The sequence below is a fragment of the Filobasidium floriforme genome, assembly GCF_021052385.1.
Source record: "Filobasidium floriforme strain CBS 6241 chromosome Unknown HD553scaffold_5, whole genome shotgun sequence".
In the NCBI taxonomy this organism is placed as follows: Eukaryota; Fungi; Basidiomycota; class Tremellomycetes; order Filobasidiales; family Filobasidiaceae; genus Filobasidium; species Filobasidium floriforme.
Window position 1 is genome coordinate 381,110 of NW_025763626.1, and position 12,754 is coordinate 393,863.

At 55.0% G+C, this 12,754-nt stretch overlaps 2 protein-coding genes across 2 annotated transcripts; one reads left to right on the forward strand and one right to left on the reverse strand.

Annotated features, from left to right (window-relative positions):
• Positions 1-65: 65 nt before the first annotated feature.
• Positions 66-3,090, reverse strand: HD553DRAFT_307087 (PCI domain-containing protein). Its single transcript, XM_046179382.1, has 15 exons — positions 2,737-3,090; positions 2,543-2,648; positions 2,368-2,449; positions 2,155-2,257; positions 1,998-2,069; positions 1,838-1,927; positions 1,672-1,746; positions 1,509-1,593; positions 1,378-1,442; positions 1,212-1,311; positions 979-1,135; positions 817-908; positions 620-753; positions 449-561; positions 66-372 (listed from the first exon to the last, which is right to left on the reverse strand). The coding sequence occupies exons 1-15, from the start codon at positions 2,767-2,769 to the stop codon at positions 222-224; spliced, it is 1,458 nt and encodes a 485-aa protein (XP_046038418.1). The 5' UTR covers positions 2,770-3,090; the 3' UTR covers positions 66-221.
• On the forward strand, positions 3,091-4,879 carry HD553DRAFT_307089 (mitochondrial tricarboxylate transporter). The gene is made up of 9 exons (XM_046179383.1): positions 3,091-3,368; positions 3,438-3,590; positions 3,657-3,687; positions 3,765-3,825; positions 3,931-4,051; positions 4,142-4,289; positions 4,362-4,380; positions 4,453-4,591; positions 4,667-4,879. The coding sequence occupies exons 1-9, from the start codon at positions 3,168-3,170 to the stop codon at positions 4,730-4,732; spliced, it is 939 nt and encodes a 312-aa protein (XP_046038419.1). The 5' UTR covers positions 3,091-3,167; the 3' UTR covers positions 4,733-4,879.
• Positions 4,880-12,754: the final 7,875 nt, after the last annotated feature.

Here is a 12,754-nt window from a genome sequence, read left to right on the forward strand (position 1 = left end):
TTCTGTGACTTCCACTGCGATCGTGACTTGCTTCCCCGACCTCGCTTGTTCTCATCCGAGCTGTGGAATATCGTCATAAATTCATAAATGGAATCAAGCCGAGATGAATTCTGGTTACAACCTCACAGCAGCCGTCCGAGGTGTGGGCAAGTGTCGTTAAGAAGCGTAAGCGTGAGCGGAAAGCACGAAAGGGAGAACGTATAAAGACCCAAAGCCGGGTTTCAACCCATCATGGTAAGGTCGACAGCCTGGAGGTCCGCTTCACCACCGCCAAAGCGGGACCCGGACTTGTTCGTGACACTACGCGAGATACCGGCGAGATGGCCCGACCAGACGTTGAGGGTATTGTATCGCTCCTGCGTGGCATTTTGGCTGGTTCCGAGCGCAACGGGGGTTCATGAATCAGCTTGTGCGTTTCGAGTGGATAATTCGAGGGGATGCTACTGACAATCGTTCGAGCTCGACCCTGCCATTCTGCTGATCGATCTTTCCCTTGACCTTGCCATCGAGGATCAATTCGATCAGGATCCCTTCGACGTCCTGCTTTTCGATGTTGAGTTGCTGTCGAAAAGAATCGCGATCAACATGCTGTGGAAGCGATACCTCTGCCAAGACTTACCTTGGCCAGAAAGCCAAGCTCTATTCGCGTATACGGCTTGATGAGATCCACAAGGTACTGAGTCCTCAGCGACCGAAGTACGTCGTCGATATACGCTCGGATGAAGCTGTCTTGTAGGATAGTACTTCGATTTTCTGTCAAGGAGGCGTATGCGTTGAGTATCAGCGATCTCGACCAGAGACCCGGCTCGAGCTCACTTTTCAGGATCTGCTCTGCCTCGTGCACATCTCGCCTCTCGTACGCTGCCACCAAACCCGTCATCGCGGCGATTTCAGGATGATTCCGATATCTGCCATCGTACATCGAGCGTTGATTACCTTAGCCACCGAATCTCAACGGCGTTCCCCCTACCGACTCACGGCTTGGTCTCTTGCGCTTCGAACGGATTAATGTCACTGCCCATCAACATGGTCGCCAAGACTAGGTACTTCAAGACCTGGATCCTCTGCGTCGAACCCGACTCGTCGAACTGCTTGAACGATTCGTAAAAGTCTTGATATGCCATTTGCCAGTTTCCTGTGAAACGTCAAGGGGTGTGGAGAATGGTCTTAACAGTCTTCTTGCGATAGATGAGAGATCCGGGGCCACTGACGTTCGCTCATCCACATCTTGCCTCCACATTCCTTGATGACGCCCATGATCCTAGGGGGAGCGATGGCCAATTTAACCTTGGATGTAGCCTCATAGACCGCCTGTGCCACAAACCGTCAGCCCTTCAAGAACTTGGTATTCTACCTGTCGTGCACGAAGGAACATACCTTCATCTTCTTGCTGTCTTTCAGTTCGCTGTACATTTGGATCTCGGTCGCGTAGAGTTCCAACACTAGTCCCGCCGTATTAGCAAGATTTCACACCAGAACTGAATCGCCATGCCGTTTCGACTACTTACGCATGGAAGCCTTGGTCTGATCTTCAGCCGACGTCCCCGATCCCGTACTTTCCACCGCGCAAGCCTCGTGAAGATCTTTCAGCAACTGATCAATGGAACACCATATCAAGACGATGAGTTCAAGCTTTCAAAAGTGGGATGAAGATGTATAGTTCTTACTGACCGATTTGAGTTTCGTCCATTCCTGCCTCTCTAAGTATACTCTCGCCAGCTTCAGGTTGGCCTTTACGGATAATCTCTGTATACGCGCAGACCCGACAGTCCAGCCATCGCATCAGATTCACGATAGACACGGACGACATTGGTTGTCGCGAACCAAAGAAACGGACCTCGTTGTTCGCCTCCCTAAGAGCCGCCAAGGTAGATTGATAGAACGCCTCCAATGTCTCCAAGCTGACCTGGGGCGCCTTCTTCCCATGCTTTACATCCGAACAACGTAGATATCAGCGCGGTCATCCTCATTCGAGATACAGGTGTCAATGGGCTTACTTTGCCTTCTCCAGCAACGTATTCCAAGATGTTATTGATCGACTTTTCAGAAATGTTCTTCGTAACAGTGCTCTATAACATGCGCAATCAGCCTTGTCAATACCGGATTCAATTCGGGTTCACGAAGACCAGATGAAATGGCATGTTTAAGACTCACCTTGGTGTAAGGTAACAATTCCTCATAAGTCTTGAGAGCCTCTTCCGGTCGATGAAGTTCGAGGAACAAGATTTTGGTCGATTGCTTCAGAGCTTTGAACCCCCTGTATGACGAGTGAAAGGCGAGAATGAGTCTTATTAGTCATGAGGATCTGATACACGATGTGTGCGAAACGAAGAAAGGCCGGAAACGAAGGTGGTGCTAAGGACTGACCATTTGCTAGGCTCTGCAGCGTCAGCAGTGACAATCTCTCTGAACTTCTTGAGTGCTTCCTCTGGGTCGTCTTCTTTGACCCCTATATATCATAACAAGTAATCAGATCCATGTTACAGAGCCTCGATCGTTTTCGACTCCGATGAATCTGGGAGGATGGCCGAGACGAACGAACCTTTGGCGAGATAATAGTTGTTCTCGGGATCGGCCTCAGTCATCTGGTTATCCTCGCCATCATCATCACCGGACTCGTAATCGAAATCGTAATCCTCGTCATCACCCTAGCTCATTTGATATATGGGGATGATTGGGCAGTAGTTCATAAGAAAGGAGAAGCGGGTCAGGCTCAATGGATTGGAATGTGCTTACCCCGCCCATCGCCCAGTCTTCGTCATCGGACATTGTCGCTCGTCTCTAGCTCGTTTTGGGTTCAGGCAGAGGTTCACTTCTCTGCTTTGGTATGGCGTATTTGAAGGTTTGGTACTCCGGGGTTTATGACGCAGCGATGTATCGATATGAAGCTGATATCCCGGCGAGGTCAACGGATTGCATCAAGTGCAAGCGAGGGTGATGATGAATCGGCCTCGAGTCCGGTCAGCCAAAATAGCTAAAAACCGGACGCGGCCCGCACGAAAATCGCTAAAGTTCAGACGCATTTCGCGCCAAAGATTAGCGGCAGGCTTGTTTCTTGATCTGACCCGAAGTCGACATGTCGAATCCTGGGATGAAAGTCGTGTCGAATCTCAAAGGCAGGTTCCCAGTTATTGAGTCCGTTCGAAATCTGAATCACACACACAACCATGTCATCTACCATAGCATCAGCTCCTCAACCTCCGGTCCCTCCACCAACGGCGCCCAAGGCGAGCACGTCGTCGTCAGAGAAACCCCTGGCATCGCTCCTCGCCGGTACTACCGCGGGAGCCATCGAAGGGTTTGTCACCTACCCTACCGAATACGCAAAGACGCAATTGCAGTTTGCTGCAGGAAAGGGGATAAGCAAGGTGTGTACATGCGCTGTTCTTGACGTGGTCTTACGGGTTCTGACCGTGACCACGCCATCTACGCTACAGGGTCCCATCTCGATCTTGCGAGAGACGATCGCTTCGAAGGGGATCACGGGGATCTATGCAGGATGCAGCGCGCTCGTTGTAGGGAATGCTGTCAAGGCAGGAGTCAGGTTCTTGAGTTACGACCAGTACAAATCGTTGCTCAGGGATGAGAACGTGAGTTGCGGCGGGCGTGAGGCGGTGTCAATATTAGGCTGATCGTGCATCGAGCTATGATTGCAGGGCAAGCTGAGCGCACCCCGGAGCTTATTAGGTAAGACCAGGCCGATGGTTTAATTAGAGTCGCTTCGGCATGATACCTATACATCTTTCATTTCTCGCTTCATACAGCTGGTCTCGGAGCAGGTCTTACGGAAGCCGTCTTTGCCGTTACACCCTCAGAAACTATCAAGTCAGTTGCACCTCATTCTCTCGTCGCTACCGAAGACTGACCTTGCATCTGCTCGATCTATTTGGTATCATTAACATCGTCATCATATATTCTGATATGTGCCAGAACCAAGCTGATCGAGGATTCGAGACGGCCCCAACCTCGGTATAAAGGTCTCTTGCACGGCTCGGCGCAGATCATCCGGGACGAGGGAATCGGGGGGATCTATCGGGGTCTCTTGCCAGTGGTACGTCTTTGCCTGCTACTGCATCTGTTGAGCTTCCGCTCGTAATCGAATCTCATATTGCCTTGCAAATGCTGTCACCGGTCGTATCAGGCCATGAGACAAGGAGCCAATTCGGCAGTAAGATTTTCAGCTTATTCGACCCTAAAGCAGTCGGTACAAGGGTCCGCTAGGCCGGGCCAACAATTACCTAGCGTGGTCACGTTCGGGATCGGGGCAATCGCCGGGATCATCACCGTCTGTAAGTCCAAATCCGTTTGGCACGGATGATGCCAGAAGCTGAAGCTTTGTATTTGTATTTCGTCATACACAGATACTACCATGCCTCTAGAGTAAGTTATTAAGCAACTGAGGACGTCCTCCCTCACAGTACTGACCGCACACTTGCTCCTTGTACGTCGTAGCGTGATCAAGACCAGGATGCAATCCTTAGAAGCGCGAACGCAGTACCGCAATTCCGCCCACTGCGCTTACCGTATCTTCACCGAGGAAGGTATCAGGCGGTTCTGGAAGGGGACCACACCGAGGTTGGCCCGGTTATCGGTAGGCACCTTTTTGTTCCAGGGACTGTTCGCACATTGCGTACTGATGTGTCATTTGGATCGCAATGTGTGCTAGATGAGCGGAGGGCTGGTGTTTACTGTTTATGAAGCGATCTACCCCATGCTCGACAAGCTTGTATAGAGCTGTGGAGCGAGAGGGGCGGTGACCCAGGGAGGCCTCGCGCGCGCTGTATCTCATATAGATGTAGGAAAGTCACTTTGACCACAGGTACTGGACGAACATTCTTGCTGCCTGCCGAAAAGCGTGTCTGTTCCGCCGCCGCGCTGGTCCAGGGTCATCGTTATTGCGGAATACTGATCGAAGGGGGTTGACGTGGCGAATCCTGCCTGAATTTTAAAGTGCTTGCTGTAGGGAACGCATGTTCGGGTTGGCCTGTGTCAAGGTAGCGGGCGTCTCGAGTCGGTGAACTTACTACACTACGAAGGGGCTGACCAGGGTCGATCAGGCTGGAAGCGTTCTCTGGCCGTCGTTCCACGACTTTGATAGCGATAGGAAACTGCCCCAGGTGATCCAGAAAGTCCCTCGCCTCGAGACCGCTCAGGGAGAGCCCTCCAGATCCTCCGGGGACTTGGTCCGCTCATCGCGCTGGGCATCTTGAGACTCATGAGGACCCACACCGCGAATCCCAACACACTTTCACCGCGCCGTTCAGGCCTCACACGCCAGACAACCCTGTCACCCGAATCGCGTCTTTTTCGGCCTTTTCTGAATTATCTCGCCACCCAGGACGGCTTTCTTGGTCCGCTCTTCACGTGCTTTCCTTCTTGGTGATCCAGAAAGTCCTGAGACATGACTCTTCGGAATCCCACCGTCAGTTTTCACGTGAACATCGCCCCCCTCGACGATCGCTCCCCCAACACCCCGGCAGGCCAATTTCGGCCGGCTCAGAAAACATGCTCAGACATCCCCTACCTTGGTGTACTGATGGGACATACTGTATAGAGCACCACCAGGCCTCGGTAGAGCGCTCGCCTCGAGATCTTTGCTCCAGATCCGACCGGAACGCTCACATCCTGGCCCGCGTGTCCGCTCAGGGAGAGCCCTCCAGATCCTCCGGGGACTTGGTCCGCTCATCGCGCTGGGCATCTTGAGACTCATGAGGACCCACACCGCGAATCCCAACACACTTTCACCGCGCCGTTCAGGCCTCACACGCCAGACAACCCTGTCACCCGAATCACGTCTTTTTCGGCCTTTTCTGAATTATCTCGCCACCCAGGACGGCTTTCTTGGTCCGCTCTTCACGTGCTTTCCTTCTTGGTGATCCAGAAAGTCCTGAGACATGACTCGTTGGAATCCCACCGTCAGTTTTCACGTGAACATCGCCCCCCTCGACGATCGCTCCCCCAACACCCCGGCAGGCCAATTTCGGCCGGCTCAGAAAACATGCTCAGACATCCCCTACCTTGGTGTACTGATGGGACATACTGTATAGAGCACCACCAGGCCTCGGTAGAGCGCTCGCCTCGAGATCTTTGCTCCAGATCCGACCGGAACGCTCACATCCTGGCTGTAAGGCCCGGGAGCGACCCCCGGCGGGGTTCCCCCTGGACAGGCTGACGGGACGCAGGAATGAGGCAAGGTATGGGTAGATATCTAGAATGTAATAACGGATGTAGAGCTATTACAAGGGTACTAGTTCTACATCAACATAACAATACCGAAAAGTACCCCCGACGGGAGTCGCATACGGGAGTCGTGTACGGCGCGTCCGACGCGTCACGTATTATAGGCATCCGCGGTACGCATGTCGCACACGCGCGGGATGTAGGTTTTCACCTCGTACGGAGGTCCGTTCGGAGACCCTCTCGGAGACCCTCTCGGAGACCTATTAGGAGATGTGTTCGAAGATGTCTAACTAGCACCTTGTAGTAGTTAGACATCCGTTATTACATTCATTACCCTACCCGTACCTTCTAGTCCCGTGTGTTACTATTCAGGTTTGCTGGCAAACCTTATAGAATAACGGATCACCCGAACACCCCGACTAGGAGACCCCGTATACGATGAATACGTTCACGCAGTGTTACGGACCGGATAGGGCTGTCCACCCCATCCCTGCGGATGCGATCCCGGTCTTGAGCGAAGACGGGAGCATGCAGATGATGGATGGACAAGGAAGGTTCATGTGGAGGAACCCAACTGGGGAGACGCTGGTGAACGACCAGTGCGTCTTTGCCCACCAGCAACCGGAGGTAGGTGCCGCGGGGGTACCTACCGCTTCCACGCAGGCCGCACCGGCCAACAACATGGGGCAGACTCCCCCACAAATGCAGTCAACACCCCCAGCAGCTAACCCTGCTCCGGCCGCTGCGCCTCCTACCAGTCCGGACGTTTCCGCCCTGCTCTCCATGATGGCGAACATGCATAGCCAGATGATGGAGTTGGCGATGTCGAGGGACACTCGATCGGCGACGGCCACGGAGGAAGCGAGAGCGAAGCTGTTCAAGTTCGGTACGCCGGACAGGTTCGATGGCAGCAAGAAGGAGAAGGTTAGGGGATTCCTGGACCAATGCAACCGGGAGTTCCAAGTCAAGCCGGGGTTGTACACCGACCTTTACAAGATTATGTACGCGGAGTCGTACATGGATGGGCAGGCCCAGGCATGGGCAAGGGAGTACTCGTCGGGACGAACTCAGGTCACCTGGCGGGAGTTCGAGGCGTTGCTCGTGGAGATGTACGGAGGGGGAAGGAACATCCTTGCTACGGAAAAGGAGTACTACTCTCTGAAGCAGGGCAACAAGAGCTTGAGTACGTACATCACCGAGTTCAACGACCTCGCCGCCCTCCTCCCAAACCTCAACGAGTACGGCAAACGGTCGTTCTTCCGCGCCAACCTGAACCAGGCCTTTCAGGACGCTATTATCCCTATGCCCAACCAGGAGCATATGACGCTGGCGGAGTTCCAGATGGAATGTCGTCGGTACGAAGACCAGGCGGAAGCCCGTAGGCACACGTCTTCGGGTAACCGTGCCCACACGAGCGGGAATCGTTACGCAGGTAATCACGTCGCTCCCCGAAACCCTGTTGTGGTTAACACCACTGTTGCCCCTCCTGCGGTGGCCGCCACGTCGGGTGCTACGCCCATGGAGGTGGACGCTGCGAGGATGCCCGGCGGGAAACCCTGCTACAACTGCTGGCAGCCCGGCCACAGGAGTGCCCAGTGCAGCAACGCCAAGAGGTCTCCACCTGCTTGGTGGCAGGCTCGGCAACAGGCTGGTCGAATGCAGGTGGCTGCGACGTACATGCAACCTCCCGCCCAGAACCACCAGGCGTATTGGGACGAGGAGTTCGCTAAGCAGAACGGGGACGAGCCGTTGCTATGGACTCCGGGTGCTTAGGGTTTTCGTGATTGTCATTACTCATTGTTGTACCTTCGTCGGCAGGTCCGACGAAGATGTTTATCACCATTCCTTTTTTACGAACTTAACGAGCCAACGACAAACAAGTTTGTCTTACGAAAACAATGAAGTACCACGACTCGTTCGGAGACTCGCTCGGGGACACATCCGGAGACTCGTTCGGAGACTTTGCTGGAGAAGCGAATGGCAAGAGAAAATAGCATAAAATAAAAAAAGGGAGCCGACCCCAGAACGGCGACCAAAACGAGATATTACAAGTCAAAACCGAATCAGTTCCCACCGCCGTTCCCACCGCCGTTCCCGCCGCCGTTCCCGCCGCCGTTTCCGCCGCCGTTCCCACCAGATCCGGTCGGAAGAGGTCGAACGGGAGGAGGATCGTTGACGGGGCGAACGGGAGGAGCGGGGCGAGCGGGAGGGGGGGGGTTGGCGGCGGCCTCGAGCTCCAAGATCCTCTTCCTCGCGGCCTCGAGGGCCTCTTGGGCGGCGACGGCGTCGAGACGCCTCTGCTCCGCGTCGAGCTTCTTCTTCTCGGCCTCTTCCTCGGCCACTTTCTTCTTGTTGGCCTACGAAACCCGAGTCAGCGTGCGAAAGAGAACACGAAGGAGACTACTTACGATGGTGACCTCGTCGTCCGAGTCGAGATCCATCCCGTCGTCCTCCAGCTCCTCGGGCTCGGGGTAGGGCTCGTAGACACCCCCCTTCCACTCGTTCATCTCCTTGCGGGCGGCCTCGAAGGGACTGAAGTTCTCCGCCTGCGCACCGGCGATGACAACGGCGGCGATCTTCTTCCGGAGCGCACCACGCTCGGCCTCGACGGAGAAACCGCTGTGGCGGTTCAAGGAAGGAACGACCTATATACACAAAACGAACACACAGCAATGTATCAGAGAGAGAGTTAGTAGGAGACCGTTTGAAGAGAAAGATACTGACGATTTGCTCGAAGAGCCTACTCGTCTCCCGGTAAAGATCGTCCCGGGTCCTGGCGCCCATCTTGTGGGTCTTCTGCACCTCCAATCCCGCGGAGATCCGGTGCTCGACGGGCTGGGCCCTGTCGAAGAGGACCTGGATCTTGTGGGAGATGGGGGTACACCCACCTTTCCCGCCGGAACAATACCAGCACGACTTCTGGAGGTTCCCACTCTGACCGGGACGGGGAACGACGTGGCGACAAAGCGCCATCCCTTGGAAGCGAACATGGTCGAAGAAGACGGACTCGTAAGGATCCCAGGTGGTATAGTCGTCGGGGGTAACATCCTTGTGAGGGATGTCGTCGTAACAGTGTTGGCAGCACCACTGCCAGTTACCGGCGTAACGAGCCTGCGAGAGCAAGAAGGAGATTCAACCGGAGACCCCGACGGAGATTGCGAAGGAGACCGTGGCGGGGATGCGAAGGAGGATCGAAAACACAACTCACCAACATCCCGTTGAACTCGTCCACCTTCCCTCCCTTCCAAGCCGCCTCAAACTGCTGCGGGAGCCAGCCTTTCAACTTGTCCTTCTTCTTTTGGATCGCGGACACCTCGGCGATCTCGGGCCCGGTCCAATTGTCGACACGGATGTATCCCCACTTTGCATCGTGCTCGATGCCGGTCGCGGGCTTTCTCCCTGCCTTCTTCGACGGAGACCCGGAATCGTCGTCCTTCGAAGACCGAGTCTTGCGCTTGGTCGGGGTTTCGGGAGCGGGAGGAGCAGGAGGAGGGGGAGGAGAAGGCATAGTTGACGATAGATGTGAACGGGTAAAAGATACGAAGGTAGTAAGCTATAGGTTTGCTAGAGGGGAAAGGATACGTACGTCGAAAAACATCAAGTCGACAAACCCCCTTGGGGGTCTTATACCTTTCACACTTCGAGAACAAGACAAAAGAAACCTAGGTAGCAACTACTAGGACAAAGCAAGAAGTCGTTACGTCGATCACGACAAAGAGAATACAGCGATATCGGTTGGAAAGGACGTCGATACATACGACATCACCTTTGTTTACATCAACGAACAATACCGCGGACAGGACCATGTTGCGATGTCCGCGGGGAAGACAATAGGAAATCGACGCGCGACGCGTCATCGTCGTCGGCTGGACGTTTCAGACGAGTCGACGACACCGATAGACAATAGGTTCTTCATTGCAGCACCCACGGGCGCCGAGCAGTGTTTCAGAGAGAACCAGTGTACCTAGACGTACAAATCGAAGGTTCTAGACGATCTCTTCGGGGACAATAGAGCGGAGACGTGAGGAGAGTCGCGAGGGTACAGACACTGGACGTTTTGAGGGGACAAAGGGCTTCAAGATGAAACGTCTAATCTAGCCTCGGACTACTCGACTACTTTGGGCAATCTGGAATCTCGCCCTAAGGGGGGGATCCTATTATAGGCATCCGCGGTACGCATGTCGCACACGCGCGGGATGTAGGTTTTCACCTCGTACGGAGGTCCGTTCGGAGACCCTCTCGGAGACCCTCTCGGAGACCTATTAGGAGATGTGTTCGAAGATGTCTAACTAGCACCTTGTAGTAGTTAGACATCCGTTATTACATTCATTACCCTACCCGTACCTTCTAGTCCCGTGTGTTACTATTCAGGTTTGCTGGCAAACCTTATATCACGTGACCGCTATAACAGGATCCCCCTCCTAGATGCGGACTCCGAACGCATCAAGCGTCGGCGTATTCCTGTCGACCGGGCTGCGGTAGATGGGGGTAGCGCTTGTGGAACGCCGTAACGACCTTGTCGTCGTGATCGAACTCGGCGGGGCTGACCCACTCGTTCGACTCGTCCCCGTACCCTTCGAATCGTACTAAGTACTGGGTCTTCTTCCCGGACCTCCCGGATCGCAACGCCTTCGAGTGTACGATCTCGGACACAACATACCCCAAGTCGCCGTTGTCGAGGACTTCGGGGGTAGGTGGCTCAACCACCTCTCTTCCTTCCAGCTCGTTGGCCCGATAGGGGATAAGCAACGACACGTGGAAAACGGGATGTACCCGGCGTAATTGCGCGGGGAGTTCCAGCCTCCTCGCCATCTTGCTCTGGCCGACGATCTCCGTGATCGGGAAGGGCCCCAGCGTCTTCATCGAGAGCTTTTGACTGGGACGCACCGATGTCAAGTTCTTGGTGGATAACATCACCAAATCCCCTACGTTGTAACCCTCGTCAGGGACGGCGGTACGCTTCCGATTCGCGTACTTCGCCATGTCTCGTCGCGCTTGCTCCAGCGCCTCCTTCACCGACTTGTAGATCCCATCGAGTCGGTCTCGGTACTCCCCCGCCGACTCGACCGCCTCCTCCCTAGTGCCGGGCACCGGTAGGGAGAAGCTGTGTTCCCTTCCCTCGGACGCCATGAATGGCGACATCCCGATGGCAGAGTGTTTCGCGTTGTTGTAAGCGAACTCCGCCATGGAGAGTAACTCCGCCCAGTCGTCTTGGAGAAAGTTGACGTACGACCGCAGGTATTGCTCCAAGGTGGAGTTACTTCGCTCGGTCTGACCGTCCGTCTCCGGGTGGAACGCCGTGGAATAACTATTCTCCACGTTCGCCATGCGGCACAGATCTTTCCAGAAGCGCGAGGTGAACAACGTACCTCGATCCGAAATGATCTGCTTCGGGAACCCATGCAGACACACCCACCGGTCGAGGAACAACCGCGCCAAGAACGAGGCGTCGTTGTCCTTCCGACAGGCGACGAAGTGCGCCCGCTTGCTGAATCGATCGACGATCACCAGGATCGAGTTAGACCCCATGGACTCGGGCAGATCCGTGATGTGATCCCAAGTGATCGATTCGTATGGTCCTGCCGGTACCGGTAGCGGCGCTAATTCACCGACAGGCTTCATCCGGGGCCGCCGATTGCGCTGGCATATGCTGCAGCTAGCAACGTACTCCCCGATCCACTTCGCCATCCCAGGCCAGTAGAAGTCCCTACTGGTCAGCTCCACGGTCTTGTCCCGCCCCCAATGGCCGGCGGCCTTCCCGTCATGTAGACGCTTCATCAGCTCTACCTTGATGTTCCCTGCGTTGGGGACATACACCAACCCGTTGTACAGGAGAACCCCAGTGGGGCTCAAGCTGTATCGCTCGTTCGCCAAGGTTCCCGCCTTGAGCTGCGCTACGAGCTCTTTCGCCACCGGGTCGTCCTGCGCCGCCGGTATCAACGCTTTTACCATCCAATCGCCCAGTGCGGGGATGGTGCCATTCAACCGCAAAGGCGGTCGCTCAACCGGACTACACCCTTCAGGGGGTGCGTCTTCGACAGGCCGGAGCAGAGTCTCTGCTCGCTTCGGTTCTGTCTCCTCCATCAACTCTTCCCGCCAACTCAACGCGTCGGCCTTCCCGTTCTCCGTTCCCGGTTTGTACTCCAGGGTGTAGGAGATCTGGTTCAACAGCTGCGACCATCGCGCCTGCCGTTGAGACAATACCTTGTCTCTCTTGAAGTACTCCAAGTTCTTGTGATCCGTGAGGATCCGAACGGGGTACTTGTTGTCGAGATAATGTCGCCATATCCGACTGCAATAAACGATGGCCAACAGTTCCCTGTCGTGCACATCGTAGTTCCTCTCGGCGGGCGTCAGACTCTTCGACATGAACGCTACCGGGTGGAGCTTCCCATCGTCCCCTACCTGGGACATCACTGCGCCGATCGCTCCAGAGGAAGCGTCGGTCTCGAGCACCACTTGGCGCTCCTCGTTGTAGTGCGCCAATATAGGCGCCTGGGTGAAGGACTCCTTCAATTCCCGGAACGCAGCGTCAGCGGCTGCTGTCCAGGAGTACTTCACCCCTTTCTTCGTC